The sequence below is a fragment of the Zeus faber genome (assembly GCF_960531495.2).
Source record: "Zeus faber genome assembly, chromosome: 4".
In the NCBI taxonomy this organism is placed as follows: Eukaryota; Metazoa; Chordata; class Actinopteri; order Zeiformes; family Zeidae; genus Zeus; species Zeus faber.
In genome coordinates, this window is record NC_137191.1 from 20,604,190 (window position 1) to 20,630,896 (window position 26,707).

Genomic DNA, 26,707 nt, shown 5'->3' on the forward strand with positions numbered 1-26,707 from the left:
ACATGTAGATTGACCCAGATCGGCTCCCGTATAAGCTAGCATTAGCCAGCCGTGTTTATCTCCACTGTTAAATATCATAAATGGGAAGCACGGGAAGAGGGTCTTATGGCTCCGTTAAAAAAAAAAAAAAAAAGACGTGTGTGTGTGTAACTTTACCAAAGGCAGCTACTAGTCGCAGGGGACGTCTGCGTACTAAATGACAAATCACACGTGGGAATTGTAAGTGTTTCTAAAATAACTTATTATTTTTTTCCTATATTCAAAACGGTTTCACAGCAAAGCAAGTGCCGTAGGGAGTTATTTTCGCGCAGAACAAGTGCAAAGCACAGATAGATAATAATAAAACAACGGTTTGGAGGGAAAAACAAAAAAACAAGCTCTGCGTGTGGAACTGAACGGCTCCGAGGACCTGACTGGACGGCGGGTGCGCTCCTTTTCCGCCAGGGCACCACCCGGCGAGGGAGGGGCAGGGGCTACAACTCTGAAATAGAGTGGTGGTGGGGGGGCAAACAAATAGCATGACACGTGTCTGCAAAAGTTGAAAGAAGAGCCAGCACCACTGCAATGGCGCGGCTCATCTACTGGCGTCAACGCGGGGTGGTGGCTGGTGAGACGGCGTGTACGAGGAGCCCGCTGCTCACTAAACCCCGGCGCCATATGGTGTGTCAGCTTTTGATTAGCGCCCGCTCACAATTGGATTAGCCAGCGTCTGTTGCCACGGCCGTCAGGATCACGCCCAACCACAACATGTCGGTGGTGTTTTCACCCCTTCTGCGCCACTGTCGAATGATGATGGGGGTTCTCAACCCTTCGAGGGTCCTTCCAGGTGGTTGTGTGGTCCCCAAGACGGTTTACTAGAGTTACATTCCGTTTCCAAGAGGAGAGCTCTAAGGCTGGCAGATGTCGACATAGTCATCATTTCTGGACGAATACCTCTATCAATAATTCTGTGATATTTTGAGGATGACAGTTGGTGCTTTTGTAAGATGTTTATACACAATAAATATTTCTGAAACAATATGCACATCAGTAAATGTGGATTAGAACAGTCTGAGAAGTTCAGAAAGTTGCATTACTTTTGCTGTAGTTTACTGCAGCCTTAACAGGGTCTGGCCCAGTCGCAACCACATTTGGGGCATTGTCAACGTGGCAACTACGTTCATGTTAAAAAAATATATATATTTAGGGATACCTCTATATCTGTAAAGAAAATTCTGCCAAGGAAAATAAGTTATCCTGGCACGTTGATTTTATTCAACAAAAATGGTGTGAGTGAGAATATTGAAATGCGCATTATAATTATATAGTATGTACTTTAATTCGGCAACCGTAGTTTTCTTCCTTTATTCACCATTGGCCTACGTATATAATATAATAGGAACCATATCACAATAGCATTTCGTACCATGTTTACCTTAACACCAATTCTCTCAGCTACAACTTTTTTTTTTTTTTTAATCTTCCTGTTAATAATTATTTGTTCTATTCCTCTGATAACCAGGTGACTAATACATGGGAGTGGATAACGTCTTTTATACAGAAGCAAAAAGGGAGGCGCAGCCTATCGATGGCCACAGTCGCTCCTCGGTCTGCTTCGCTGCGTTGTTAAAAAGAAGGTGACGGAGAGCCGAAGGAAGCGCTGAAAGCTAGATGCCATGATGGAGACAGAGACCGCCACGCCTCATCCCAGTCCGCTCCACAGCCCGGCTCCCAGTCCGGCTCCCAGTCCAGAACCCTGCCCCATGCTGGACAGGATCCCTGCGCTGGCCGCCAACAATGTGGAGGTACATTAGCTTAGTAGGATTATCCTAGTTCTATCCCGGTTCTACTTTGATGTTGTGGTTTTTAATCCATTCCTTGAATAGTGCTTATTTAATTGAATAGAAAAGGCTTAGAAAATTCTTCCTAAACCTTTCTCCAATCTTTAGGTGATTGTTCAAATTTCCTGTTGGCTATCAATATCTATCTGAATTGCCATGCATCTATTCTATCCTTTTCTTTGTCTATTGGAAAAAGGTAGGCTTTAACCTGTTTTTAAAATGATATATTTACACCTTAATACCTTGCAGTGCCTGTTTTGAGCCAACGGCCTTGACGTGCTGTACATTCTCTGTAAACCAGGCGCTTGCATAAGTCTAGATCTGTATTTGGTATATCAATATTGCGAAAAAGCAGCCGATGGCCCAGATTGATAGACTTTTCTACCAACAGTCCGAACATTTGAGCAACTTCCTATAGAGTGTCTAGTATGTGGCTTCCAGTTCCTAGTTTTTAAAAAACTTTAACTTTCCAAAGAGGCTTTTAGGGGCCTCCATAATGTACAATGGGGGACACATGGTGCATTTATTCAGTTTCTTTCATATCCGCCCTCTCCTAGCATTTGAATGTGAACCAAATCCAGGTGGTGGTCCGCCGCTGCTCCACTCCAAATGTCACAGAGGAGACCACCTACTTCATCCCCCGGAACCCCGGCGTGGATGCAGGCACCAACACGGACCCCCCGGTGGTCTGCTGCCCGCTACTGCGCAGGTTCTGCCCCTGTCCACCCAGGGGACTCCTGGCCTCCCTCATCACCAAAGGTATCCAAACTGTTCAGCTATATGTCTTACATAATGCCTGAAATGTTAGAATGCCATGCTACCTTTAATGGTGTGGGCATTGTGCTCTTATTCTGAGTATACTAGTTTAATAGGTGATAGATGGATACTTTATTCATCCGTAGAGAGAGAAGCAGAAGCGCACATTAAAAAATAGTTAATAATAATAAAGTAATAAGAATGGAAAAAATTAAATCACAAATGCAATACATCTAACAATTAGCACAACATTTGGCAATATACAATAAACCCAAAACTTTACAACAACCAATTAAAAATGTACAATATACAAGAAAAATAAACCCGAAAATGAAATATACAATAAACCTACAATTTGACAACAAACAGTAGAAAGAAACCTAACAATTTATTAAATAAATAAAAAAACAAGAACAAATGTCAATATACAATAAACCCATCAAAATTAACAATAAACAATACACTCTCCTAATCTATCAATGTTAAACCTTTGACAGTCTTTTTTTTAAATTATTTTTTTTATTATTTTTATTTTTTTTAACAGAATAGCTACGTCTTGTGAAACACCATTTCCACCACTTTTTTTCAAATGTTTTTTTGAATAACATAACAGGCACGTTTCCTGTTTCATCTGATGTTTTTTGTTTAATACCTAACGGTGTATTCAGACCTTTGTTCCGATTCAGGGAATAATACATTACAATGTTGCACTTGGACCATGGTTCGATTTGTGTTCACACGGCAACGCTTAACAGCGGACCAAAACTTGTAAGGAAGACAAAAAAACGCCACGCCCTTGCAAACTGTTTTGTTATTGGTCAGAAGTTTCCTTGGCGTGTCTGATCTTGGCGTCTCAGGCTCTGCGGAGCTGCGCGGAGCTCCATTGCCCGCCCGGCGCCACGGTGCGTTGCTGCAAGCTCCCCTTCCACATCTTTGACAATGTGGGCTGGGTGACGAGGAATCTGTCGGGGATCCTCATCCTACTGCTGCTCTTCGCCATGGGGCTACTTCATCCAGTGGATCGTCACCCCACCGCCGCACCGAAACCAGAACCAGCGCGACTGCCCGGAGGACGAGCTGTCGCTGTTCAGCGGCCACGTCCGTGTCCCAGGACTCCCTGGTGGAGTGCTGCGGCATTGGAGACTCGCTTTCCCGAGTTTGCCCTCCTAGGACGAGATGAGGTACCTGCCCGCGTAGAGAACATGCGGGAGACGCTCCAGGACCTTTGGGATGACAACCTGCTGGCGAGGAGCAGAGACACGAAGCAGGGCTCAGGACACGGACACAGGATGTCACAGAACTCTGTATGATGGATGATGATGATGGGAAAACATCCATTCTCACACAATATGAGCATCCCATCGTGCATAGCGTGTACAGTACAACAAGTGAGTTGTATCGTTTTTTTGGGATCGGTTGTGTTCTCACTGCAAACAAACTGCGCTGTGTGAAGCGATTGCAAGCGTGCTGGTACCACCCTGTCTTGGAGGTCTCGGTTCAGTTGATTTGGTCCAGAACCGAGTGCGATTGCTGTGTTCACCTATGCCCAAAGAACTGATCTGGGGGGGAAATGCTCCAGGCTTCGGAACAAAGGCTCCAAACGAGCTACAGTAGGCGTGAATACACCGAAATTGTAATTAAGAAATATATATATATTTGCATTGTGACTACATACATGTAACACGTGTGTCTTTCCCAGTCCTCCTTGCCGCTGTGCTCTTCGGGGTGGTGTGGTCCATCACGGAGAAGGAGTGTCTTCCAGGGGGAAATCTTTTTGGCATCACCGTCCTCTTCATCTGCGCGGTGACGGCTGGAAAACTAGTTGCCCTCATCCGTCTTCCCAAACTTCCACCTTTCCCCCCGCTCCTCGGTAAGGCTTGCAGAGTTTGTGGTGGTGGTAACCGAAATGGCCTTTGGCCAAGGTGGTGGATGGAATGTGCTTCTGCCATAGCTCCAATGGCTGAAAAATGACATCACGGCTGTGATAAGATTTGGTCATTGCCAAACCAAACACTCCCTGTTTACCTTTAAGTGATTAAGGTGCCACCCATTGCAAGACATTCAAGACTCGCACTGTGGACATTTTGGATCTCCGTAGTGTGTTTGTCGTATTCAAATTGGGACTGTAGCAGTGTGTGAACGTCGCCCACTTGTGTGAATGGCCCTTGCGCATAATCCCTCTGAGAATTTCCAAAAGAGCCAGGCCCTTATTTTCAAATCAGGTCAAAAGAAGAATAAAATGTCAGAGAAAAAAAAAAGAACCTTGAAGTTTCATCGACGAAAAAAAACCCCACGAAAAATGAGTACCCTCCCTGGGTTTCTTGGCTCATGGCTGCTGGGAGGTGTTTCATAAGGAGTTTTTGTTGGGTATTTTGAAGGCTATGACCATATTTCACTGGTTTTACCTGCCAATTAATGTTCCTCACCGTTTTAGTTTGTTCCAGGCTTTAAAATGGTAATCTGGCTGGAATATAACATTTTTCTCTCATATTAAATGAACCCACAGAGCCTCTACTAAGCACCAATGAGTATCTGAAATTCATCAAACTGACTGGGTGGAGTGTTTTTCTTCTTTCTCCCTCAAACCGTGGGAAAACTCTCACCTTTCCCCACATTGTGTTTCTTTCAGGCATGCTGCTGATGGGCATCCTGCTGAGGAACATCCCCGTGGTGACCAAGGCTGTCTACATCGACTCCAAGTGGTCCACCTCCTTGAGGAACATCGCCCTGGCCGTCATCCTGGCCAGAGCCGGCCTGGGGCTGGACGCCTCGGTACGCCGTCCAAGGCCACCATCTTCAAGCCGCATGGAAAGAAAACAGAATTTAAAAAACATGCATTTTGAACACTGTTATGGCAACTTTCCTTCCTTGTTCCTAGGCTCTGAAAAAGTTAAAGTCTGTGTGTCTGCGACTGGGAATGGGACCCTGCGTGATGGAGGCCTGCACCATCGCCCTGGTGTCCCACTTCCTCATGGGCCTGCCCTGGGTCTGGGGCTTCATCCTGGGGTAAAGACAAACCGGCCGTCTCCTTCTCATTCACTTTACTCATTCACTTCATATCAGTGTTTTTCTTTTTCTTTTTCTTTTTCTTTTTTAAATTAATTAATTTTATTTTTTTACAATGAAATAGTCTCACGGCACTATACCACTATCCTGCTAACCACTAAAAATGTCAGAAACATGTATGACTGGGCTTACTGATAGTGATGCAAGACTCTCAAACCATTTGATCGTAGTGAACCAATCTTATAATAATAATTGAGGACAAAAAAAGGCCAAGGCATTCGATACAGTGCATATTGTTGTGACTGAGTTACACTTTGCATTCCACCAAATTAGATCATTTGTTCAGAATTAAATGATTCCTGGGAGAATTCCTTTCACAACTCCTCTCATTCAGCAAGTACTCCCCCGCTCACCGTGCGTTAGACCGACTCAATCAAACGAACGAAGTGTTCGAAAATTGAACAACTCTACTCTTAACTGACTGACTCGTCAAGCACCAAATGCTACTAGTTCTGATGAAGACACAAAAAAATGTAATAGACTTGCAATTTTGATCTTGCAACACAACCTAATTTCCATTGTAATTCTATTTTTAAGTGGAATTTGAAACATTTCCACGGCACACCAGAATGCCACAGTGGTTTAGAAAAAATTCTCTAGTTCTCTGAAGTCCTTAGATAATTTCTGTCGCCGTACATTTGTCCTGTATTCCTGCAAGACAGTGAAAGCGTATTCTAAAAATGAGCATTTCTCCTTCCCCTTCTCCTCCGCCCTGTAGCTTCGTTCTAGGGGCGGTGTCCCCGGCAGTGGTGGTTCCCTCCATGCTGTTGCTGCAGAAGGACGGCTACGGCATAGAGAAAGGTATCCCCACGCTGCTCATGGCCGCCGGCAGCTTCGATGACATCCTGGCCATCACAGGCTTCACCACCTGCATGGGCATTGCCTTCGCAACTGGTACGCAGCGCAGGAAGAGTTATTGTGTATACATAATATCCATCCCAGAAAGATTGATTGACAAATAGCTAACAAAAAGCCATAAAATAAACCAAAAAAACAACCAATACATCCATCTATATTTATATTTGACACCCACTGGCACACTAGCAACCACACTGCCACTTAGCCTCAGCTTCTGCCTTTTAACTTCACTTATCCTGTGTATACAATCACTTTTTGTTTATTTGGCCATTTTTTAATTTTTTTTGGCTGTTTTCTTTGCACATTTGGCTTTTTTCTCTTTTTCAGCGTGTTCAAATGTTTTATGCAAATTCTCTGCACAACAATGCACCAGTCATCGCCGTGAAAAATATGAAAATGTACACAGCAGGAAAAAAAAACAAAACCCAGATTCAGATGTTTATTTTTCCTCCAGCTGCTCTGCAGGAGAGTGTTATTGTTTTGTGTGTGTGTGTGTGTGTGTGTGTCTTCCCGCATCTAAAGCCCAACAGGGGGGCTCCGGTGACCCCTCCTCTTCTGGCTCTGGGACGCGCCTTTCCTTTTCCCCCTGCATCCTCAACACCTAATTGCAGTGCCCAGCCTCTTCCTACTGCTAATCACAATGGGTTTTAATTGTGGTTCCACCCCAGGGTCCACTTGGTACAACCTGTTGAGAGGCATTCTGGAGGTGGCAGGGGGGATGGTCGCTGGCATCCTGCTGGGCTTCCTCATCCAGTACTTCCCCAGCGTGGACCAGGTGGGAACTACCACACTCTATCATATCAAACATAATTTTACAGAACTATACACTTCACCCACGATTTGGACTCTATATTGAATGATTTGGCTGTGTACTGGTTTCATAGGTTCATTTTGTCTCATTTGAGTGGAATATTTCTCATCTGGAAGCACACATGACATTGAAAATTATTTTTGTGTGTCATGTCTGTGGATCTAGTCTCAGGCCCAACACACGGATTGATTATGTGCTACCGGCCGCGCTTGTTCCGCTGGAGCTAACTTGGAGCTACATAATAAATAAGATGTGCAGCTCAGGGACGGAGGGGAGTAGAAAATATGCGTTTGGATGACTTCTATCCTGACATATTAGTTAATTTGGATTCCGCTCCATTAAACAAAGGCCTTCATTGAACACTAATGGGGAGAAACTCAGCTCATTTAGTTTTGGCGCAGAAATGGACTCCATATGGCAAAATGGGGATTTTTAATGAACGGTTAGTTAAAGTATAAGTTTAGCAAAACAAAACAAAAAAAAAACTCCCCAGAATATATGAATAAACTCAAATGGCTATAAAATAGAATTCTTACATCATTTGAACATCTTGGTTTTATGCTTAAAGGAACCAAACCTTGACCTCTCTGTTCTTAACAATTTTAGGCCCATTTCTTAACTTCCATTTCTTTCAAAGGTTTTAGAGAAGGTGGTATAAACCCAGCTTCTGGCTTTTATGTGTCATAATAACATCTTTGAGAAATTTCAGTCTTGTTTTAGAGCTTGACATAGCACAAAAACTGTCCCCCTCAAAGTAACCAACGATATCCTTTTAGCAGCCGATAGGTGGGATAGCGCAATTTTAATTGTTTCAGATTTAAGTGCAGCCTTTGACACTGTAGATCACGCCGTCTTAATTGACCGTCTTAACACCTGGCTTGGCATCAAGGACACTGCACTTGCCTGTTTTTTTCCCTACCTTTTAGAAAGACCCTTCGCAGTCTCCATAAGTAACGACACATCCTCTACATCTCACATTACCTGTGGTGTACCGCAAGGTTCCATTTTAGGTCCAATTTTATTTCATCCAAAATAAATTATCCAAAGATACAAGATGTCATTGCTATGCAGACGACACACAGATATACCTTCCCCCGAGACATGGTGACCCAAACAGCCTAGCTGCTGTTGTAGGTTGTCTCAATGATATCCTGTATGTAAATGTATGTGACAAATAATCTCTTGAACTTGATATCCACCGTTGGATGGCACAGAATTTTCTTCAACCCAATAATTCAAAATCAGAAATTATACTGTTCACTCCCCCAAATTCTACCAGTACGGTAGAATCCTTCCTTCAACTGAGAACCTTTTTAAGAATCAAACCAATACTACTTTGTCACAAAGCCACCTGGAAAAAATAATCCACACCCTAATTTTCCTCATGACTAGACTACTGTAACTCCCTTCTTTCTGGCATCGACCAAAAGTCGATCTCACCTCCAGCTAGTTCAGAATGCAGCAGCTCGGCTTCTCACCTGTTCCAAAAGACGACATCACATCACCCCAATCCTGGCTTCTCTCCATTTGCTCCCTGTTCGGTTCAGAATCGTATTTAAGATTTTACTGATAACTTTTAAAGCTTGTCTGGGTCTGACTCCAAGCTACATAACAGATATGTTGACCCCATATGAGTCAGTGCGCAGCCTCAGACCCTCAGGCGGGGCCCTCCTGGCTGTTCTAAAGTCTATACTTAAAAGTCAAGGTGACCGTGCCCTTTCTGTCAGGGCCCCTCGACTTTGGAACGAGCTGCCTGAGGAGATTCGGCGGCAGAGTCAGTGACTTATTTTAAGTCACTTCTCAAAACCCATTTTTATAGATCTGCTTTTATGTGATGTCGTCCGTTTCTTTATTTTTATGTATTTATTTATTTTTTCATTTCTATTTCTTATCATATTCTATCTTTTTTTGTCTCTTTATCCACTTTTACAATTTAATGAATTAATTAAATTAATGTTTATTAATGTTCCTTTGCCTCATTTCAAGATCTGAACACTGCTTTTATTTCTCTGTCAAAGCACTTTGTAAACTCTGTTTTTAAAGGTGCTATACAAATAAAGGTATTATTATTATTATTATCTCCCTCCACACTATTGCAGATATCTTCTATTTCTGTCTATCTATTTCCCTTTGAATCCCCCTTTTCTTCTCTTCCTCCCAGAAACACGTGGTGATGAAGCGCTCCTTCCTGCTGCTGGGTCTTTCGGTCTTCGCCGTGTTCGGCAGCAGTGTGGCGGGCTTCCCCGGCTCGGGGGGCCTTTGTACGCTGGTGCTGGCCTTCCTGGCCGGCGTGGGCTGGGGCCCCAACAAGGTGACGACACTTCAGCCAACGAACTTCCTTCTTTCTGTTGGAGCTTCCTGTTCTTTTGAGACTTGGAATTATTTCTGTGTATTTTTGTGTATTTGGCTATTTAGTACTTTTTATTTGGCCTTTTTAGTGATTTTATTTTTTTTTATTTGGTTCTTTGGTATATTTGGCATTTTTCTTTACCATTTATTTGACTATATTAGTGTTTCATTGGCTAATTTTTTATTTGGTAATTTTTTTGTAAATTTGGCTATTTTTCTATTAGCTTATTTTTGTACATTTAACTATTTCGTGTTTTTATTTTTTAGTAGGCCCTTCTTTATGGCTATTTTAGTTTTTTATTTGACTTTTTTATGTCTATTTGTGTGTATTTGGCAAGGCAGAAATGCACCAGTGTAACCTCATCAAATTCCTTGTATATGATAATATACTGAAACAGATTCTGATTCGGAGGTGATTTTAATGTTTTTATTCCTGGTATTTGTGTGAAGGACACTTCTAAACTCTCATCCCTTGCTTCTGTTCTTTCCTCCCCTGCTTTTCAAAGCCCATCTGTGACTCTCTTAGTCACAGTTTGTTTTTCTTCATCAAAAACAAGTAGAATTCACAGCTGGACGCTGACCTTTTTCCATTGCCGGGGTTTAACGTGTGTGTGTGTGTGTGTGTGTGTGTGTGTGTGTGTGTGTGTGTGCGTGTGCGTGTGCGTGCGCGCGCAGGCACAAGTGGAGGACGTGGTGGGTCAGGCCTGGGACGTGTTCCAGCCTCTGCTCTTTGGCCTGATTGGAGCAGAGATCAGAATCACTCAGCTGGAAGGATACACAGTCGGTGGGAACACACACACACACACACACACACACACACACACACACTGATAACAAGGAAGGTGTGTGTAAATATTGTAAGAGATTCAAATGTTACTGTATTCATGTAAATGTATTTTAACAAGAGATATGACAAGCTCTATCTTGAATAAATGCTTCACCTCGTATCCAAATTAAATGCACATCCAGAAACTCTTTGAATGACTGTGGTACTCCCAGTTCTAGTGTTTCAAAGAAAGCTTTTTATTTATCGCTGCAACAGGGATTATAATGCAGTGTCTGCAGTATCGTACTTTCAACTTGATATTCCACATTAATCTGCTTCATTCATTCGTCCTGAGGTTCCGCAGCCCCTGAGTGGTCCTTAAAGGAATTGCACCAAAAAGGGTTGCCGCAACATTATATTTTATTTGATTTACATTTTTTTTTTAATATTTAGTTTTCCCAAAATATACACTGATCAGCCACAACATTAAAACCACCACCAATAACCACTAATATCATGCAGCTCCCCCTCGTGCCGCCAAAACAGCTATGACCCATCGAAGTGCTCCACAAGACCTCTGAAGGTGTCCTGTGGTATCTGGCACCAAGACGTGAGCAGCAGATGCTTTAAGTCCTGTAAGTTGTAAGGTGGAGGCCCCATGGATCGGGCTTGTTGTTCCAGCACATCCCACAGATGCTCCCTTGGATCGGACCCTAACCCCGGCCACCCACATGATGTAGAAGAAAAGTGGAAAAAGAAAAGTGATTCATCAGATGCACTGTGTGTTCTGACACCTTTCTATCATAGCAGCATTAACTTTTTCAGCAATTTGTGCTACAGTAGCTCTTCTGTGGGATTGAGGCTAGCCTTCGCTCCCTACGTGCATCAATGAGCCTTGGTTCACCAGTTGTCCTTCCTTGCACCACTTTTGGTAGATACTAACCACTGCATACCAGGAACACCGCACAAGACCTGTTGTGTTGGAGATGCTCTGACACAGTCGTCTAGCCATCACAATTTGGCCCTTGTCAAAGTCGCTCAGATCCTTACGCTTGTCCATTTTTCCTGCTTCAAACACATCAACTTCAAGAACCGACTGTTCACTTGCTGCCTAATATATCCCATCATTTGACAGGTGCCATTGGAACAAGATGAGCAATGTTATTCACTTCACCTGTCAGAGGTTTTAATGTTGTGGCTGATCAGTGTGTATAGTAACAGGGATTATAATGCAGTGTCTGAAACGTTTGACCCCCCCAAACTGGGGTCCGTTGCTCCCTAGTGGTCCTCAAAGCAAAAGTAAGGGGTCCAGATCAAAAATCATTATTTATTTTTATTTTACGTTTTTAAAATATATTTATATAAACAACAAATATATTTACTCAACCTCACTATTGATGGTGGGGGCTTTTCCTTTTAATACTCAGCCAGATCTTTGCCTGCCCTGGGGGCCATGCCATGAACAAGTTTGGGAACCAAACTGTAATCTGATTACAAAAATATTAATCTTCAAATCGTCCCTCTCTGTCTAGGCCTCAGCATCGCTTCTCTGCTCATCGCTCTCCTGGTTCGAGTCCTCTTCACCTTTGTCTGCGTGCTCTGTGCAGGCTTCAACTTAAAGGAAAAGATCTTCATAGCTCTGGCGTGGATGCCAAAAGCCACCGTACAGGTACGGCAATATTTAGATGGTCCAACAGGTTTTTTTGTGTCAACATTTTGCCCAAGAGGTTTGCTACGGGAAAATACAGTGCAGCTGAGAGGAATCTGAAATTTTGTCCCCTCACCGACAGTGCAGACATCTAACCAACTGAAGCTCTGTTTTTTGAGTGGTGACAAATTTTGCCCAAGAGGTTTAAAAAGAAATAGATAAATACATAAATAAATAAAAATAGTGCCTCAAAGAAATCCAGTAGTGGAGACGCATGTAAACATATAAGGAGAATTCCTCATGGAGGTCTCCTAGCTCCTAGATTTCCTCCTTTCTCCTAGAGTTGATCCTAGTCCTAGTGTATCCTGTCCCTTAGACTCTAGACTGTCTCCTAGCTGCTTGACTGTCTCCTAGCTGCTTGACTGTCTCCTAGCCGCTTGACTGTCTCCTAGCCGCTTGACTGTCTCCTAGCCGCTTGACTGTCTCCTAGCTGCTTGACTGTCTCCTAGCCGCTTGACTGTCTCCTAGCCGCTTGACTGTCTCCTAGCCGCTTGACTGTCTCCTAGCCGCTTGACTGTCTCCTAGCCGCTTGACTGTCTCCTAGCCGCTTGACTGTCTCCTAGCCGCTTGACTGTCTCCTAGCCGCTTGACTGTCTCCTAGCCGCTTGACTGTCTCCTAGCCGCTTGACTGTCTCCTAGCCGCTTGACTGTCTCCTAGCCGCTTGACTGTCTCCTAGCCGCTTGACTGTCTCCTAGCCGCTTGACTGTCTCCTAGCCGCTTGACTGTCTCCTAGCCGCTTGACTGTCTCCTAGCCGCTTGACTGTCTCCTAGCCGCTTGACTGTCTCCTAGCCGCTTGACTGTCTCCTAGCCGCTTGACTGTCTCCTAGCCGCTTGACTGTCTCCTAGCCGCTTGACTGTCTCCTAGCCGCTTGACTGTCTCCTAGCCGCTTGACTGTCTCCTACCTTCTTGACTGTCTCCTACCTTCTTGACTGTCTCCTACCTTCTTGACTGTCTCCTACCTTCTTGACTGTCTCCTACCTTCTTGACTGTCTCCTAGCCGCTTGACTGTCTCCTAGCCGCTTGACTGTCTCCTAGCTGCTTGACTGTCACCTGTCACCTGTCACACTGTTAAAAAAATGTAATAAAGTTGTTCTTTTTTGTTAACTCCATTTCACATCTTAACAGTCTCAACCAATTTTATAATGAACAATCTGAACACATCTTAAGAAATGAACAGCTTAAATCCCTCCCTTTCTCTTTTTTGCCCTCTTACTCCCCCACTTTCTCTTGTTCAGTGGGAGGAGTGAGCTCTTGCTTGTCCTGCCAGGATTTTACATCTGGGCTGGAATGGTGTCAAGGCCATTCTCAGACACATGTGTAGGTGCTCATTGTTGAGCCTGGAACAATATTTTGTTTTAATAATGTTCTTAGTGGAGAAAGCTGCCTCACAGCTGTACGTGGAGCCCAACATGTTAAAGATGTACAGCTCTATTTTCCTCAGAGCTGGTAAAAGCTTCTCCGAGACCATCCGGAGCCAGAAAGTGGCAGGGTCAGTTCCTCCAACGCCCTGACAGGGCCACATCCGCACGGAGATTGACCAGTGGCATCTGGAGAGGCCCAGAATTTGCCTACTTGAACTGCTGCGTGACTTCATTTGAGAACCACGCGACATCTGCGGTGAGGAATGGGTTCTGACTGAACAGGGTGAGCTGCTGTCCGAGGCTGAAACTGTCAAAACGTTTTGTCAACAAAAGCAGATACGTCTCTCTCGCCCCTGAACCTGTTCCTGCACTGATGGGAAGCGTGCATCGTCTCCTTGCAGGTCTTCCTTGAACACCTCGAATTTCCTCTGGAAGGAGCGGACGGCTATCATGAGGTCACAAACGGAATTGTCCTTGCCCTGTAGTTTTAAAATTCAGTTCATTCAGGTGTCAAGTGATATCAACCAAAAAAGCCACAAAATCCATCTCCTTCTCATCTTCTAAAAAGAGAGAAAATGGTGGTGCCTTCTGGCCCTTCAGCTGTGCCAAGAAGGCTGAGATTTCCCTTCGGATTGGACCAAAAGCGCTCCGTCTAACTTCGTTGTGCAGCAGAAAGTCGTCAGCATTTGCATCAACTTCTCTGAGGAATTCCCCCGAGCGTGCGATGCTTGATGGAAAGAGGACGCCCTGAGAAAGTCAATCAATCTCAACTCTGTGTTCATCGCCTCAGCATACTCGTCTGACAGGGTGGAGCACAGCGCTGATTGATGAATTATGCGATGCGAAGAGATGAGCTCAGGATTGTCCTCTTTTATTCTCGCTGCGGCTCTTTTCTCTCTCCCTACCATACCAGGGGCTCTATCTGTGGTTATTGAAACTGCTCGTTTTGGCTTCCCTTTTGGTTAAACTTCTCCTCTATCGCCGAGTAGATGTTCTCTCCTCTCGTACTGGTCTGAAGGGGTGTAAACACCTAACAGGTCTGCACAGAACTCTTATCTTCTCCTTGTTGAAGAACCTTACATCAGCTAATGATGCGGGGGTGCGGGATTAGTCGACACCAACTCGGGACCCCTGAATCGCCGCCCTCCACTCCATCCTGTCCAGCATTAGGGTCCGGAGCTCTGCAGTATTGCTGGCCCCACTGTCCCGCCGCAGTGTCTGGCAGACGCGTACGGGTGCCCGCAACTGTGTTTCTCCTGGGGACTCCCGCCCCTGGAAGTATAGTCTCTCCTCTCCTCTGTATGTAGCGCTCTCGCCGACTTGAGTCGCAATATTTGATCAGCTGAGTAGCATCACGTGAGATGATTTACAATGCATGCAATTGGTCTGTGAGTTTCCTGGGTCGCTAAGCCACTGCTGTAAAGGCTAGAAAAGTCGCGCCGGTTAAAATAGAAACGCGCCGTTAAAATGTAATAAATCTCAATAATTTATCGGCTATTGGCTGTCGGTCCGGGTCTGGATCCGGACTGGGGTCCGCCGATTAGTAACCTCTGTCCTTAAGTGTCTCCTCACACCGGCCGGCCCTCACACAGGGCCAGCACACTTTTACAATTCCTCCAGGTATTGTCTTCTTTTGACTTAAGATACTTGATAATAACAAAACTCATGGAGTATTTCTTATCGGTCTAAAGCATTTCAATTGAACTTGTGTCCTCACCGGAACCCCAGGCGGCCATCGGCTCCACAGCACTGGACATAGCGAGGATCAGGGATGATGAGGATCAGCAGAAGTACGGCATGGACGTGCTGACGGTGGCCGTGCTGTCCATCCTGCTGACGGCCCCCGTGGGGGCGCTGGTCATCGGCCTCTCCGGACCCCGGCTGCTGCAGAAACCCAAGGGCCCGGCCTGGGGTGAGCCAGTCAAACACAATCTGTCAGCTTTTCTACTCGGTAGGTCAGCGATACTACTGCAACAACAACAACTCAACACATCCCGACTGTCCCATAGTCCCATCCCGTAGTGGAGGTCTGGAATGTTGGGCATCTCTAGAGGCGTGCCCTTGTAGGAACCTTTACCTCTGCTTTCCTTTTGTAAAGCACAAGTCAATACAATGCTGTCCTCGCATGTGCTTCAAGTACTTAAAGCCTTTCCTCATCTCTTTATTGTAGGTACAGCAGTAGGAGCCGACGCCGAAGAGGAAACTCCTGTTACTTATGAAAGTACCCTCTGAAACGACGTCTGCAATGATTGAGATGGAAGCTACAGATTTCCATTTGGATTCCACTCATTTTGTATTTGGGCTTTCTATTGTTTCCCAAACCCCGTGGCTCTTATTAGTAATCAATTTCCCTTCAAATTACTTATTGGTGCCATCTTATTAGTAATCAATTCTAGAAATACTATTTAATAATTAATGTCCTGTTATAAACGTAGAATACCTTCAATTTCCCTCGTATTCCATAATGACATTGACTCGTCGGCTTAATAGAGTGGTATTTAGAGGGATTGAATTGAGTAAGGGAAATAATGACCAGTTGAATTAGTAATTGGCATATTATTTTATATTTTGAGGAGTGGTCGACCGATATGGATTTTTCAATGGCCGATGCAGATATTTAGAGAGCAGGCAGCTTATGGCCGATATATAATGCGGATATCATGATATTATTATAATTTGTTTTGCATCTGATAAAATACAACAATTTAATAATAATAACAAATGAGACAACGTTTCTGAACTTAAATGAACATTTATTTAACACAAATGTTATTGTCTGCATTGTCTCGTTTTGCCTGAGTAGATCTACACTCTGTCTGCAGTGCACTTATTTTAAATAAAAGTCATTTAGCAGACGCATTTTTCCAAAGCGGCATTACAATACATTACATTTGTAAGCCAGGTAAAATTATTTTATTTATTTTTGTTAGAAATGTCACCAAATCCTGATAAGTGTGGAATGATATACATTTCTGTTTTAATGATCCAAATTCAAGGGGGGGGGGGCTAAATACTGAGGGTTAGGGTTGCCACTTGATATGTCATCTCTCTGCTGAGTATGTATGAGTGAGTGAGAGGAGGTGTCTCTCCAACTTGCTGTTGGAGAGACAACAGAGGGAGAAAAGTGCAGCTGCTACCATTGTTTTGATAGTGTGGAATGAGTATTGAAACAGTTTCAAACATTCAGAATTGATATGTATAGAAATACAGATATTTTTGACAACAGTAGTCTGCAGACATTTTTTGTTTATCGGCCTTGTGAGCGCAAGCATCTACCGGCAGGCATCTAATCAGTCGACCACTAATTTTGAGGGCACCGATTGGTGACCACTCAAAACCAAAGCCGATGTCATCACCACCTTCACTAACTTTTAATGTCACAAACATGTTGGAAAAGGGGCCAGCACAAAATGATGATTGGATGTTGAATTTGTGGTCCTTTTATTAGGTAAAGGGCAGAATTAAGTAATTTTGGGGGAACCAATTGGTAATTTAGGGGAATGGATAACTAATTCAAGAAGAACAATAACTAAAAGGTTCTGCTCCAGAGGCACACTCGTTTTTACTAATTGTGTTTTGGTCAATTTTGGTGTTTCATTTAGTCATTTATTTTATTTTTTATATCAGAAAATGTTGTTTATGCTTTGGCCATTATCATGGCGTCCTCGATCAGGTTAATTTTCATTTCACATTTTCAAAAACTCTTGTATTTCAAAGAGCAGTACTGTACTCATCCATATAAACGGTTTTCATAATTTACTTTATGCGCAATGTTATTTTATACCAAACTTTAGCTTTAGGTCTTTCTGCACTAAAGTTCAATATTTAACAACATTGTTGATGTGTTTTGTGTGGAGGGACATGTTTGCGGAGTATTAGATTGTTGTTGTGATATATTTTTGTATTTTTTAAATGCTCAGAAGAAGTTCCCAAATCAAGGTACTGTCTTCATATCCATATTCTATGCAGTGATAAGATATTTGTACACAATGCCGATGACTCTGAATGTTTATTTACAAGTTAATGTATTGTCAAACCACAAAAAGCTTGAGACACAATTATTAAGTACATTTTATTTTTTTTCCACTTGCAGTTTTTATTTTTTCATTTGTTTTTATTATTTCAGAATGACAGTGTGTCGTAGTATGTTTTTTTTCATTGCACTTATTTGGCCTCGTGCAGCGGCCATTCTGTGTTTCTAGCTGTTAATGGTGCAAATATGTAGATATTGACTTTAGTGTTATATTCAAAATAAATTATGAAACCTGATTATAATTATCATCAAATTTCTCGGTGAAACTGGGTTCAAGGCAGGACATTTCAATGCTGTGTACTTTGAAGGTTTTTAAAGGTTTACGATTCTTAGTCCAATTTAATTGTTTCAAAAGTAATGTTAAGTGCTTAATTGCAATGATTTTACCTTTACATTTAAATGTTAAATTAAGAAAGGATAACACGATAATGTTATGACCTGTTATTGGAATGTGATGTTTCAGTCCCTTGTCGTCTAAGGCTCTGGAGGTCCTTCAAGAGGTTCAAGGGGGTTCCCAGCAAAGTGATTTATCGTGCAACTTCACCGTTATTTCATTTGTTTCTTGATGAATTTGATGTGTTGATGAAGAAGGAGAGACTACTGACGCTGACTTGAGTAAAATAATAGATTTATTACAAAAGAACAGCATCAGACCACACTTGCCTAGGACGTCCAGGAGAGGACCGAGCCGGATGGATTCTCTGTCGAATGGAACTCAGGCAGGTTCTTTTATGCCTGCCCACAGACAACATTTACCATTTGGTTCCCCTACATAGGTCACAGGTCACATTTCACCTCCCTTATCACCGGGACCCCTGGTGATGTGCTCTCTCTCTCGGGACCCCTGGCACCGTCTCTTAGTAATTATCTTATACGATGGGGCTGTCTTGGGACGCATCACATGCCAAGACACCTCACACTAAAACCATGAGAGGATATACAATATTTTGATCATAATTTCCTACTGTATCAAACAACAAAATAAATCTTCTCGGATTTGTCTTGGTCCCAGAGACACAACCCACATGATGTGATTCAAAGACGCACAGCCAAGACCTATTTTATACAAGATCTTTATTCAATGTACATTGATATGAAAATATATCTAGCTCACAACATCACCAGTTTGCTTTCTGAACATGTATCTACAGTACACATTGGGGCTGAATTCCAAAGGCGAGACTTAAAGCACACAGTTTGCCACCAAATGGGAAGTTGTTTTGCTACAAGGACAACACAACAGTTTGGTAAAGCAGGTGGTTTCTGAATTCACCATCAAGGTTTAAAGGGTAAATTGTTCTAACGGGATCCTAAGAAATGTTACAAGGCAACGGGATTTAAAAAAGGACGAACGTTACAAATGATAGACAAAACACACTTAGGAGTTAACGATAATGACAATAATAACTAGATTTCACATCCTATGAGTGCACAGTATATCCATTTTTGGCAACCTGACCATTGCAGATACGTTTCAAATTGTATTCATAAATCAAATAAACCTAGACATCGAAAACTGAAATAACAAATGGCTAATGAAGTATTAAGTTGGTAAATTTTTTTGAAATTTAAAGGAAAGTGAGATGGGGGATATTTTTAAACTTGTGGTATATTGTGAAATTACGTTAAAATATTATGATCCACAACTTTGCAGCTTTAACTGATTAAATATGACCATCTTTGTCACATTATTTTAGGTGAACATAGGGGAATTCATATTTTATACATTTAGAGGATTAAAGATTTTGTATATCAACCAGCACTAAGTAACAGCGATGCACTTCATATTATTGAAGTTATAACTCAGCATCATAAAGTAGGATTTTCAAGTTTTCTCCCTTCTTAAAGTGGTCCCAAAGGTTTGGAACGGCGACACCAGAAGTTAAGTAGTCAGAATAATAACAAACAATAACTTGAAGACAAAAAGTTGAACCGTACGGGCGACATTACAAAGTTAAAACCTTGCTTTGAACCGTTTCATTTCGAAGAATGTGGCCCGATGGAGCTTCCGTGGTGATTCAAGGAAGTGTTCTGTACAAAACAGGCATTTTATTAAAAAAACAACACATATATGTCTTTTAAAGGCAGCCGAGGTCAAAGGTCATGGCGAGGAAGGCGTTATAGAATCTTCTTCTTCAGTATGAGAGGACCCACGTTGTCTCCCGTCAGCTCGTTGTGCTTTATGTGGGATTTGTCACAAACAGGAAACTGAAACAGAAGAATTTAAAGTTTGCGGATCAATAATAAGAGGAACGATCCATGACACTCAATGACTTCCAGTATATATATGAAACGGCATCATTGAATATTTTTTAGGGAAGCAGTGATTTATTGGCCGTACATCGGTATCGGCCGATATTCGCCTTGTTGACTGCTATCGGCAAATAAGATGACATTCACCGATAGCAGTGGCCGACATTTATCCAGGTTTTCCCAACACATAGACTTTACTCGGACGGGCCACCCAGGTCTATTAACGACTGCCGGTGTATATTTGGCGACCCATTTAAACATTTTTAAAATTTATTTAAATTTTTTTTAATAAATGCATCGACGCCATCCACTATCGATTAACTCATGGACTCGTTCCCTGGTTTAACTAGAAGATGTGGACAGGGCTCTGGTTAGAAAGTTTATCTGGAGGAGAGACCGAAGCTGCGCTCACAGGAACTCGGAAAACATCGGTATATGCCCACAATTGCACAAAGATGTGCACACACGCACGGACGTGTGTGTATGTGAACCCCTTGAGCAGTTTACAGTGGGGCAAAAAAGTATTTAGTCCGCCACCAATTGTGCAAGTTCTCCCACTTAAAAAGATGAGAGAGGCCTGTAATTTTCATCATAGGTTCACTTCGACTATGAGAGACAGAATGGGGGGAGAGAATCCAGGAAATCACATTGTAGGATTTCTAATGAATTAATTGGTAAATTCCTCGGTAAAATAAGTATTTGGTCACCTACAAACAAGCAAGATTTCTGGCTTTCACAGACCTGTAACTTTTTCTTTAAGAGGCTCCTCTGTCCTCCACTCGTTACATGTATTAATGGCACCTGTTTGAACTCGTTATCAGTATAAAAGACAGCTGTCCACAACCTCAAACAGTCACACTCCAAACTCCACTATGGCCAAGACCAAAGAGCTGTCAAAGGACACCAGAAACAAAATTGTAGACCTGCACCAGGCTGGGAAGACTGAATCTGCAATAGGTAAGCAGCTAGTTGTGAAGAAATCAACTGTGGGAGCAATTATTAGAAAATGGAAGACATACAAGACCACTGATAATCTCCCTCGATCTGGGGCTCCACGCAAGATCTCACCCGGTGGGGTCAAAATGATCACAAGAACGGTGAGCAAACATCCCAGAACCACACAGGGGGACCTAGTGAATGACCTGCAGAGAGCTGGGACCAAAGTGACAAAGGCTACCATCAGTAACACACTACGCCGCCAGGGACTCAAATCCTGCAGTGCCAGACGTGTCCCCCTGCTTAAGCCAGTACATGTCCAGGCCCGTCTGAAGTTTGCTAGAGAGCATTTGGATGATCCAGAAGAGGATTGGGAGAATGTCATATGGTCAGATGAAACCAAAATAGAATTTTTTGGTAAAAACTCAACTTGTCATGTGTGGAGGAGAAAGAAAGCTGAGTTGCATCCATAGAACACCATACCTACTGTGAAGCCTGGGGGTGGAAACATCATGCTTTGGGGCTGTTTCTGCAAAGGGACCAGGACGACTGATCCGTGTAAAGGAAAGAATGAATGGGGCCAAGTATCGTGAGATTTTGAGTGAAAACCTCCTTCCATCAGCAAGGGCATTGAAGATGAAACATGGCTGGGTCTTTCAGCATGACAATGATCCCAAACACACCGCCCGGGCAACGAAGGAGTGGCTTAGTAAGAATCATTTCAAGGTCCTGGAGTGGCCTAGCCAGTCTCCAGATCTCAACCCCATAGAAAATCTTTGGAGGGAGTTGAAAGTCTGTGTTGCCCAGCGACAGCCCCAAAACATCACTGCTCTAGAGGAGATCTGCATGGAGGAATGGGCCAAAATACCAGCAACAGTGTGTGAAAACCTTGTGAAGACTTACAGAAAACGTTTGACCTCTGTCATTGCAAACAAGAACTTGCACAATTGGTGGCTGACTAAATACTTTTTTGCCCCACTGTAAATGTTTCCGTTGCTTTACCATGATTCTTATTTTATCATCACTAGTTTTTTTATGTATGAAATGTCAGATATATATTTATCAATACATGTACTTGTTTAGTGGGACTTGTTTAAGTAGCCCAAAAACTACATGAAACATGGAATTAGTGTATGTGCAAAAGTAAGTGAACCCCCAGCTGCATTGGTTAAGTCAAGCAGATAACAGACTCAGTTCAAACACATTTGGGTGCTAAATTAATAATTTAAGCAGACCAATGAAATGAGACATCCTTGGAAAAGGGTTTGGCCTGCACTAATTAAAAGACAGAGGAAACCAACCAAACCACTGTGGTCCCATACAAATCAACAATGCCGAGAGGAAAGAAGATATCCGAGGACATGAGGAAGAGGGTAGTGACAGCCCATCAGTCTGGGGAGGGCTATAAGACCATCTCCAAAAGATTTCAGCTCCATCCATCCACTGTAAGACAAATAATTTACAAATGGAGGGCCTTCAACATGACAGCAACTCTGCCTCGAATTGGACGCCCATCAAAACCCAGAAGCACCAGAAAGATAATAAATCAGGTAAAGGCCAACCCACACATCACCTTTAGACAGTTGCAGACCTATCTGGTGGCATCTGGGACAAATGTGCATGTGTCTACAATTAGACGAAAATTTAATAGCCATGACATTCATGGGAGGGTTGCTAGCTCTAGGGTTGAAGCCTCTGCTCTCAAAAAAGAACAAAGCTGCCCGTTTAAACTTTGCCAGAGAGCACTTGGACAAACCAGAGGCCTTCTGGAAGTCCATTCTCTGGACACACGAGTCCAAAATATAATTATTTGGTCACAATCAAAACCACCATTTTTTAGAAAAGCCAACCTTACATATGAAGAAAATAACCTCCTCCCAACAGTGAAGCGTGGTGGTGGAAATGTGAAGGTCTGGGGCTGCGTTTCTGCTTCTGGACCTGGACGACTCCATATTGTCCAAGGAACCATGAATTCTCAGGCGTATCAACAAATTCTTGACCAGAATCTCCTGCCATCAGTCAGGAAGTTGAAGGTAGGACGAAAATGGATTATGCAACAAGACAATGACCCAAAGCATTCCAGCAAAACCACAAAGGAATGGATTCAGAGAAAGAGGATTTGTACTGTGGATTGGCCCAGTCAAAGTCCGGACCTTAATCCAACTGAAATGTTGTGGTGAGACCTGAAGAAGTTGGTACATACTAGTCTCCCTCCAACCTCTCTCAACTGGCTGAGTTCTGCAAGGAGGAGTGGGCAGAAATCCCCATAAGCAGTTGCGAGAGACTGGTTAGTGGTTACAGAAGATGTTTGGTTGAAGTAATGGCTGAGAAAGGAGGAGCCACAAGCTACTAATGAAATGGTTCACATACTTTTGCACATGTTACATTTTCAGTTTTTGTGAAATAAACCACCTTTGTTGAATTAAATAATGAAAATATATCTCTTTTTGTGTGTGTCCATTATTTGGAAGGTGTGCTTTACAAATTGGGATTTGCATGTAAGTTTAATAAGGTTATTTTAATGTTTTTTACAAAAACAGTGAGGGATGTCTGGAGGGTTCACAAACTTCCAAGCAGCACTATATACAGGTACATCTCATAAATCATGAAAAAGTTCAATATTTTGTCACTCATTTCAGAAAGTGAAGCCCATATATTATAGATTCATTACACGTAGAGTGAAATATTTCAAGCCTTTATTTCTTGAAATTTTGATGATTGTAGCTATAGCTAATGAAAACCCAAAATTCAGTGTCTCAGAAAATTTGAATATTGTGAAAAAGTACAATACTGGAAAGTCATGGCGTCACACCCTAATCAGCTAATGAACTCCAAACACCTGCAAAGGTTTCCTGAGCCTTAAAATGGTCTCTCAGTCTGGGTCAGTAGGCTACACAATCAAGGGGAAGACTGCTGACTTGACAGATGTCCAGAAGACAGTCATTGACACTGTCCACGAGGAGGATAAGCCACAAAAGGTCATTTCTAAAGAAGCTGGTTGTTCACAGAGTGCTGTATCCAAGCATATTCATAGAACGTTGAGTGGAAGGAAAAAGTGTGGTAGGAAAAGGTGCACCACCAAAAGCCTTGAGAGGATTGTGAAGCAAAATCCATTCAAGAATTTGGGGGAGCTTCACAAGGAGTGGACTGAGGCTGGAGTCAGCGCATCAAGAGCCACTACACACAGACGACTCCTAGGCATGGGCTACAAATGTCGCATTCCTCGTGTCAAGCCACTCCTGAACCAGAGACAACGTCAGAAGCGTCTTGCCTGGGCTGTGGAGAAAAAGAACTGGACTCAGTTCAGTGGTTCTCAGTTCAACTGCTCAGTGGTCCAAAGTCCTTTTTTCAGATCAAAGTAAATTTTGCATGTCATTTGGAAATCAAGGTCCCAGAATCTGGAGGAAAAGTGGAGAGGCACAGAAGACGCAGATTTGGGCTGCCATGTCATCTGCTGGTGTTGGTCCACCGTGTTTTCTGAAGTCCACAGTCAACACAGCCATCTACCAGGACATTTTAGAGCACTTCATGCTTCCTTCTGCTGACAAGCTTAATGGAGATGCTGATTTCATTTTCCAGCAGGATTTGGCAGCTGCCCACACTGCCATAGGTACCAAAAGCTGGTTCAATGACCATGGTGTTACTGTGCTTGATTGGCCAGCAAACTCGCCTGATCTGAACCCCATAGAGAATCTATGGGGTATGGGGTCAAGATGAGGAAGATGAGAGACACCAGACCCAACAATGCAGATGACCTGAAGGCTGCTATCAAAGCAACCTGGGCTTCCATTACACCTGAGCAGTGCCACAGGCTGATCGCCTCCATGCCACGCCGCATTGATGCAGTAATTCATGCAAATGGAGGCCCAACCAAGTATTGAGTGCATGGAAATGAATACACTTTTCAGAAGCCTATTTCTGTTTAAAATATACTTTTTTTTAAAAAATTGATCTTATCTAATATTCAAAATTTTTGAGACACTGAATTTTGGGGTTTCATTATCTATAGCCACAATCATCAAAATTTCAAGAAATAACGGTTTGAAATATTTCACTATGTGTAATGAATCTATAATAATGTATCTGGGTTTCACTTTCTGAAATGAGTGACACAAAATATTGAACTTTTTCATGATATTCTAATTTTATGAGATGTACGTGTGTGTGTGCGTGTGTGTATATGCTCACACCTTCTTCCTCTAAATACACTTTTTTTTCACATCACAATATCTTAAATTCAATGTATTTCCTAGAGTGCATGAGAACACAGAACTTCTCAAAGATTGAGTTCGACTTGGTTAACCAGTCAAATTTGGCAACATCAGTCTTAGCTGAAGTACATATAGGCAAGAGTGACAATCCATCACACTCAAATAGGTTTGTCTTCTCGTTCCAATATTAATGACAGTGTCTAAACTCCTCAGTCAGGGGTATATAAAATCATAAGGTATTTTTGGGACTGACTGTTTTGGAGCGCCAGCAGCGGCAGTAGCAGACGTTGGCACTGTTCAGGTCCTCAATGTCGATCTCGTTGACCACTTTGGGGTTTTCCTTCTGGATCTTCAGGTTGATCAGGCTGTCCCGCTGCTTCCTCTTCCTGGGCAGGAAGGGGCGTATGGTCAGATAGCCCAGCAGCGCCAGGATGCCCAGCAGGGGGAGCAGCCGCAGCCAATCAGACACTGAGCCAGAGACACAAAAAGAGACGTTTAGTTGATTCGTTTTAGGAAGACTGGGTGTGTGACCCCAGTTCTCAGAACATAGGCTTTGTACAGAACATACAGGAAAAACGTCAAAACAATTAAAACAGTAACGCCAAATTTAAGAAAGTGTACTGTAATGGCCATCTATTTGATATTTGAGCTTTTGGTAGGTCATTTTGGTGCTTTCTATTTAAGATGTGAGGAAAATAATAAGTTAAGTTAGTTCCTAAAGGACTAACTTACTATGAAATACACAGGACCTTACTCGGCACTTACTTTGAGAAATGGTTCACCAATTGGCAACCATGCAGATTGTTTAGGTTAAGACTCACAAAATGGTTGCTGAATTTTAAGATAGATAGATAGATAGATGGACATATAAAGGGATAAATAGATAGACAATAATGATAAAGTAATAGAAAAAAATCAGCAATGCAATAAACCTAAAAATGGCAATACACAGTACAGCTGAAAATTAATAATGAACCTCCAACCATAGGTGTTTGGGCGGCCAGGGGGACCAAGCTGAACACATTAGGGATTTACATTCACTTAAAATGCCGAAAATACCACAATCAAAGACATTCAAGTGGAATGTGATTCACCTTTCATCTACCAGGCTTAAGTGGAAGTCAAAATTAAATCGCCGAGTATTTTACTCCACCGATGAGAGACAGCGGTAAAACGACAGGGACGAACCGCGGATGGACCTTCACTACTGCCGAAAAGACGATCAGGTCTTAAACTCTGTTCTATTCACTTCCACGCGTGTCATAGTCTCACCTGATGAAGCCGGGGTCCACAACTGAGGATTTGTTGTATAAGTGGAAACATCGCTAAGTGGTCACCGCCAAACTCAACCCCACTCAAGAGGACTTCCCCAACCCCACTCAAGGCTGTTGTGCTGAATCATCATCAGGGATTGTAATATCTAGTCCAAGTAAGCATTCTTTTGTGATTTAGACTTTTTTTCATTTGAATCCCCCTCAGGTTGTCTTTGTTTATACTTAAAAAATAAAATAAAAAAGTGTGACGGAGGATGTTTTGGGGAGTTTGGATCATCCTACACAGTTTAAATCTGACACTTTCCATAGATGTGCATTTGACTGAAGGTCAAGTGAAAAGTCACAGCTTTTCAAGATGGAGTTTCCCAAAGACTAATGTAATAACAGTTATAAGACTGTATAAACAAAGATGTAAATATATCTACTGTAGGCACATACATAAAAAAAAATACATAGTGTAAAGTATATAATAGTCTCCTTATGAAGTGGGAGCATCTTGTAG

The 26,707-nt window shown here is 42.7% G+C and overlaps 3 protein-coding genes across 3 annotated transcripts in view; 2 read left to right on the forward strand and 1 right to left on the reverse strand.

Moving 5' to 3' along the window:
* Positions 1 to 93: 93 nt before the first annotated feature.
* LOC307228956 (sodium/hydrogen exchanger 9B2) lies at positions 94 to 16,479 on the forward strand. The gene is made up of 13 exons (XM_079998811.1): positions 94 to 219; positions 1,502 to 1,784; positions 2,378 to 2,579; positions 4,276 to 4,446; positions 5,206 to 5,348; positions 5,455 to 5,582; positions 6,361 to 6,536; positions 7,169 to 7,275; positions 9,473 to 9,622; positions 10,336 to 10,444; positions 11,959 to 12,095; positions 15,227 to 15,410; positions 15,669 to 16,479. The coding sequence occupies exons 2-13, from the start codon at positions 1,656 to 1,658 to the stop codon at positions 15,728 to 15,730; spliced, it is 1,698 nt and encodes a 565-aa protein (XP_079854937.1). The 5' UTR covers positions 94 to 219; positions 1,502 to 1,655; the 3' UTR covers positions 15,731 to 16,479.
* On the forward strand, positions 2,635 to 3,809 carry LOC307228996 (putative membrane protein C3orf80 homolog; the record flags this gene model as incomplete). The annotated part of the gene is given in 3 exon segments (XM_079998870.1): positions 2,635 to 2,649; positions 3,332 to 3,577; positions 3,579 to 3,809. Coding segments are annotated over 3 exon segments (429 nt in total). The 3' UTR covers positions 3,747 to 3,809.
* Positions 16,480 to 18,588: 2,109 nt separating the features above from the next.
* cisd2 (CDGSH iron sulfur domain 2) overlaps positions 18,589 to 26,707 on the reverse strand; it is a 9,655-nt gene continuing 1,536 nt past the window's right edge. The window contains exons 2-3 of the mRNA XM_079999374.1: positions 25,185 to 25,399; positions 18,589 to 19,739 (exon numbers count right to left, since the gene is read on the reverse strand). Of these exons, the coding sequence (XP_079855500.1) occupies positions 19,650 to 19,739; positions 25,185 to 25,399 (305 nt within the window). The 3' untranslated portion in view covers positions 18,589 to 19,649. The remainder of the gene's footprint in view (positions 19,740 to 25,184; positions 25,400 to 26,707) is intronic.

Bases quoted from the DNA above. Each gene is read 5' to 3' on its own strand.
- LOC307228956 (XM_079998811.1), top strand. From the start codon at position 1,656: ATGATGGAGACAGAGACCGCCACGCCTCATCCCAGTCCGCTCCACAGC. The intron at 1,785-2,377 runs GTACATTAGCTT...GCCCTCTCCTAG, and splicing joins TGGCCGCCAACAATGTGGAG to CATTTGAATGTGAACCAAAT. The intron at 5,349-5,454 runs GTACGCCGTCCA...CCTTGTTCCTAG, and splicing joins GCCTGGGGCTGGACGCCTCG to GCTCTGAAAAAGTTAAAGTC.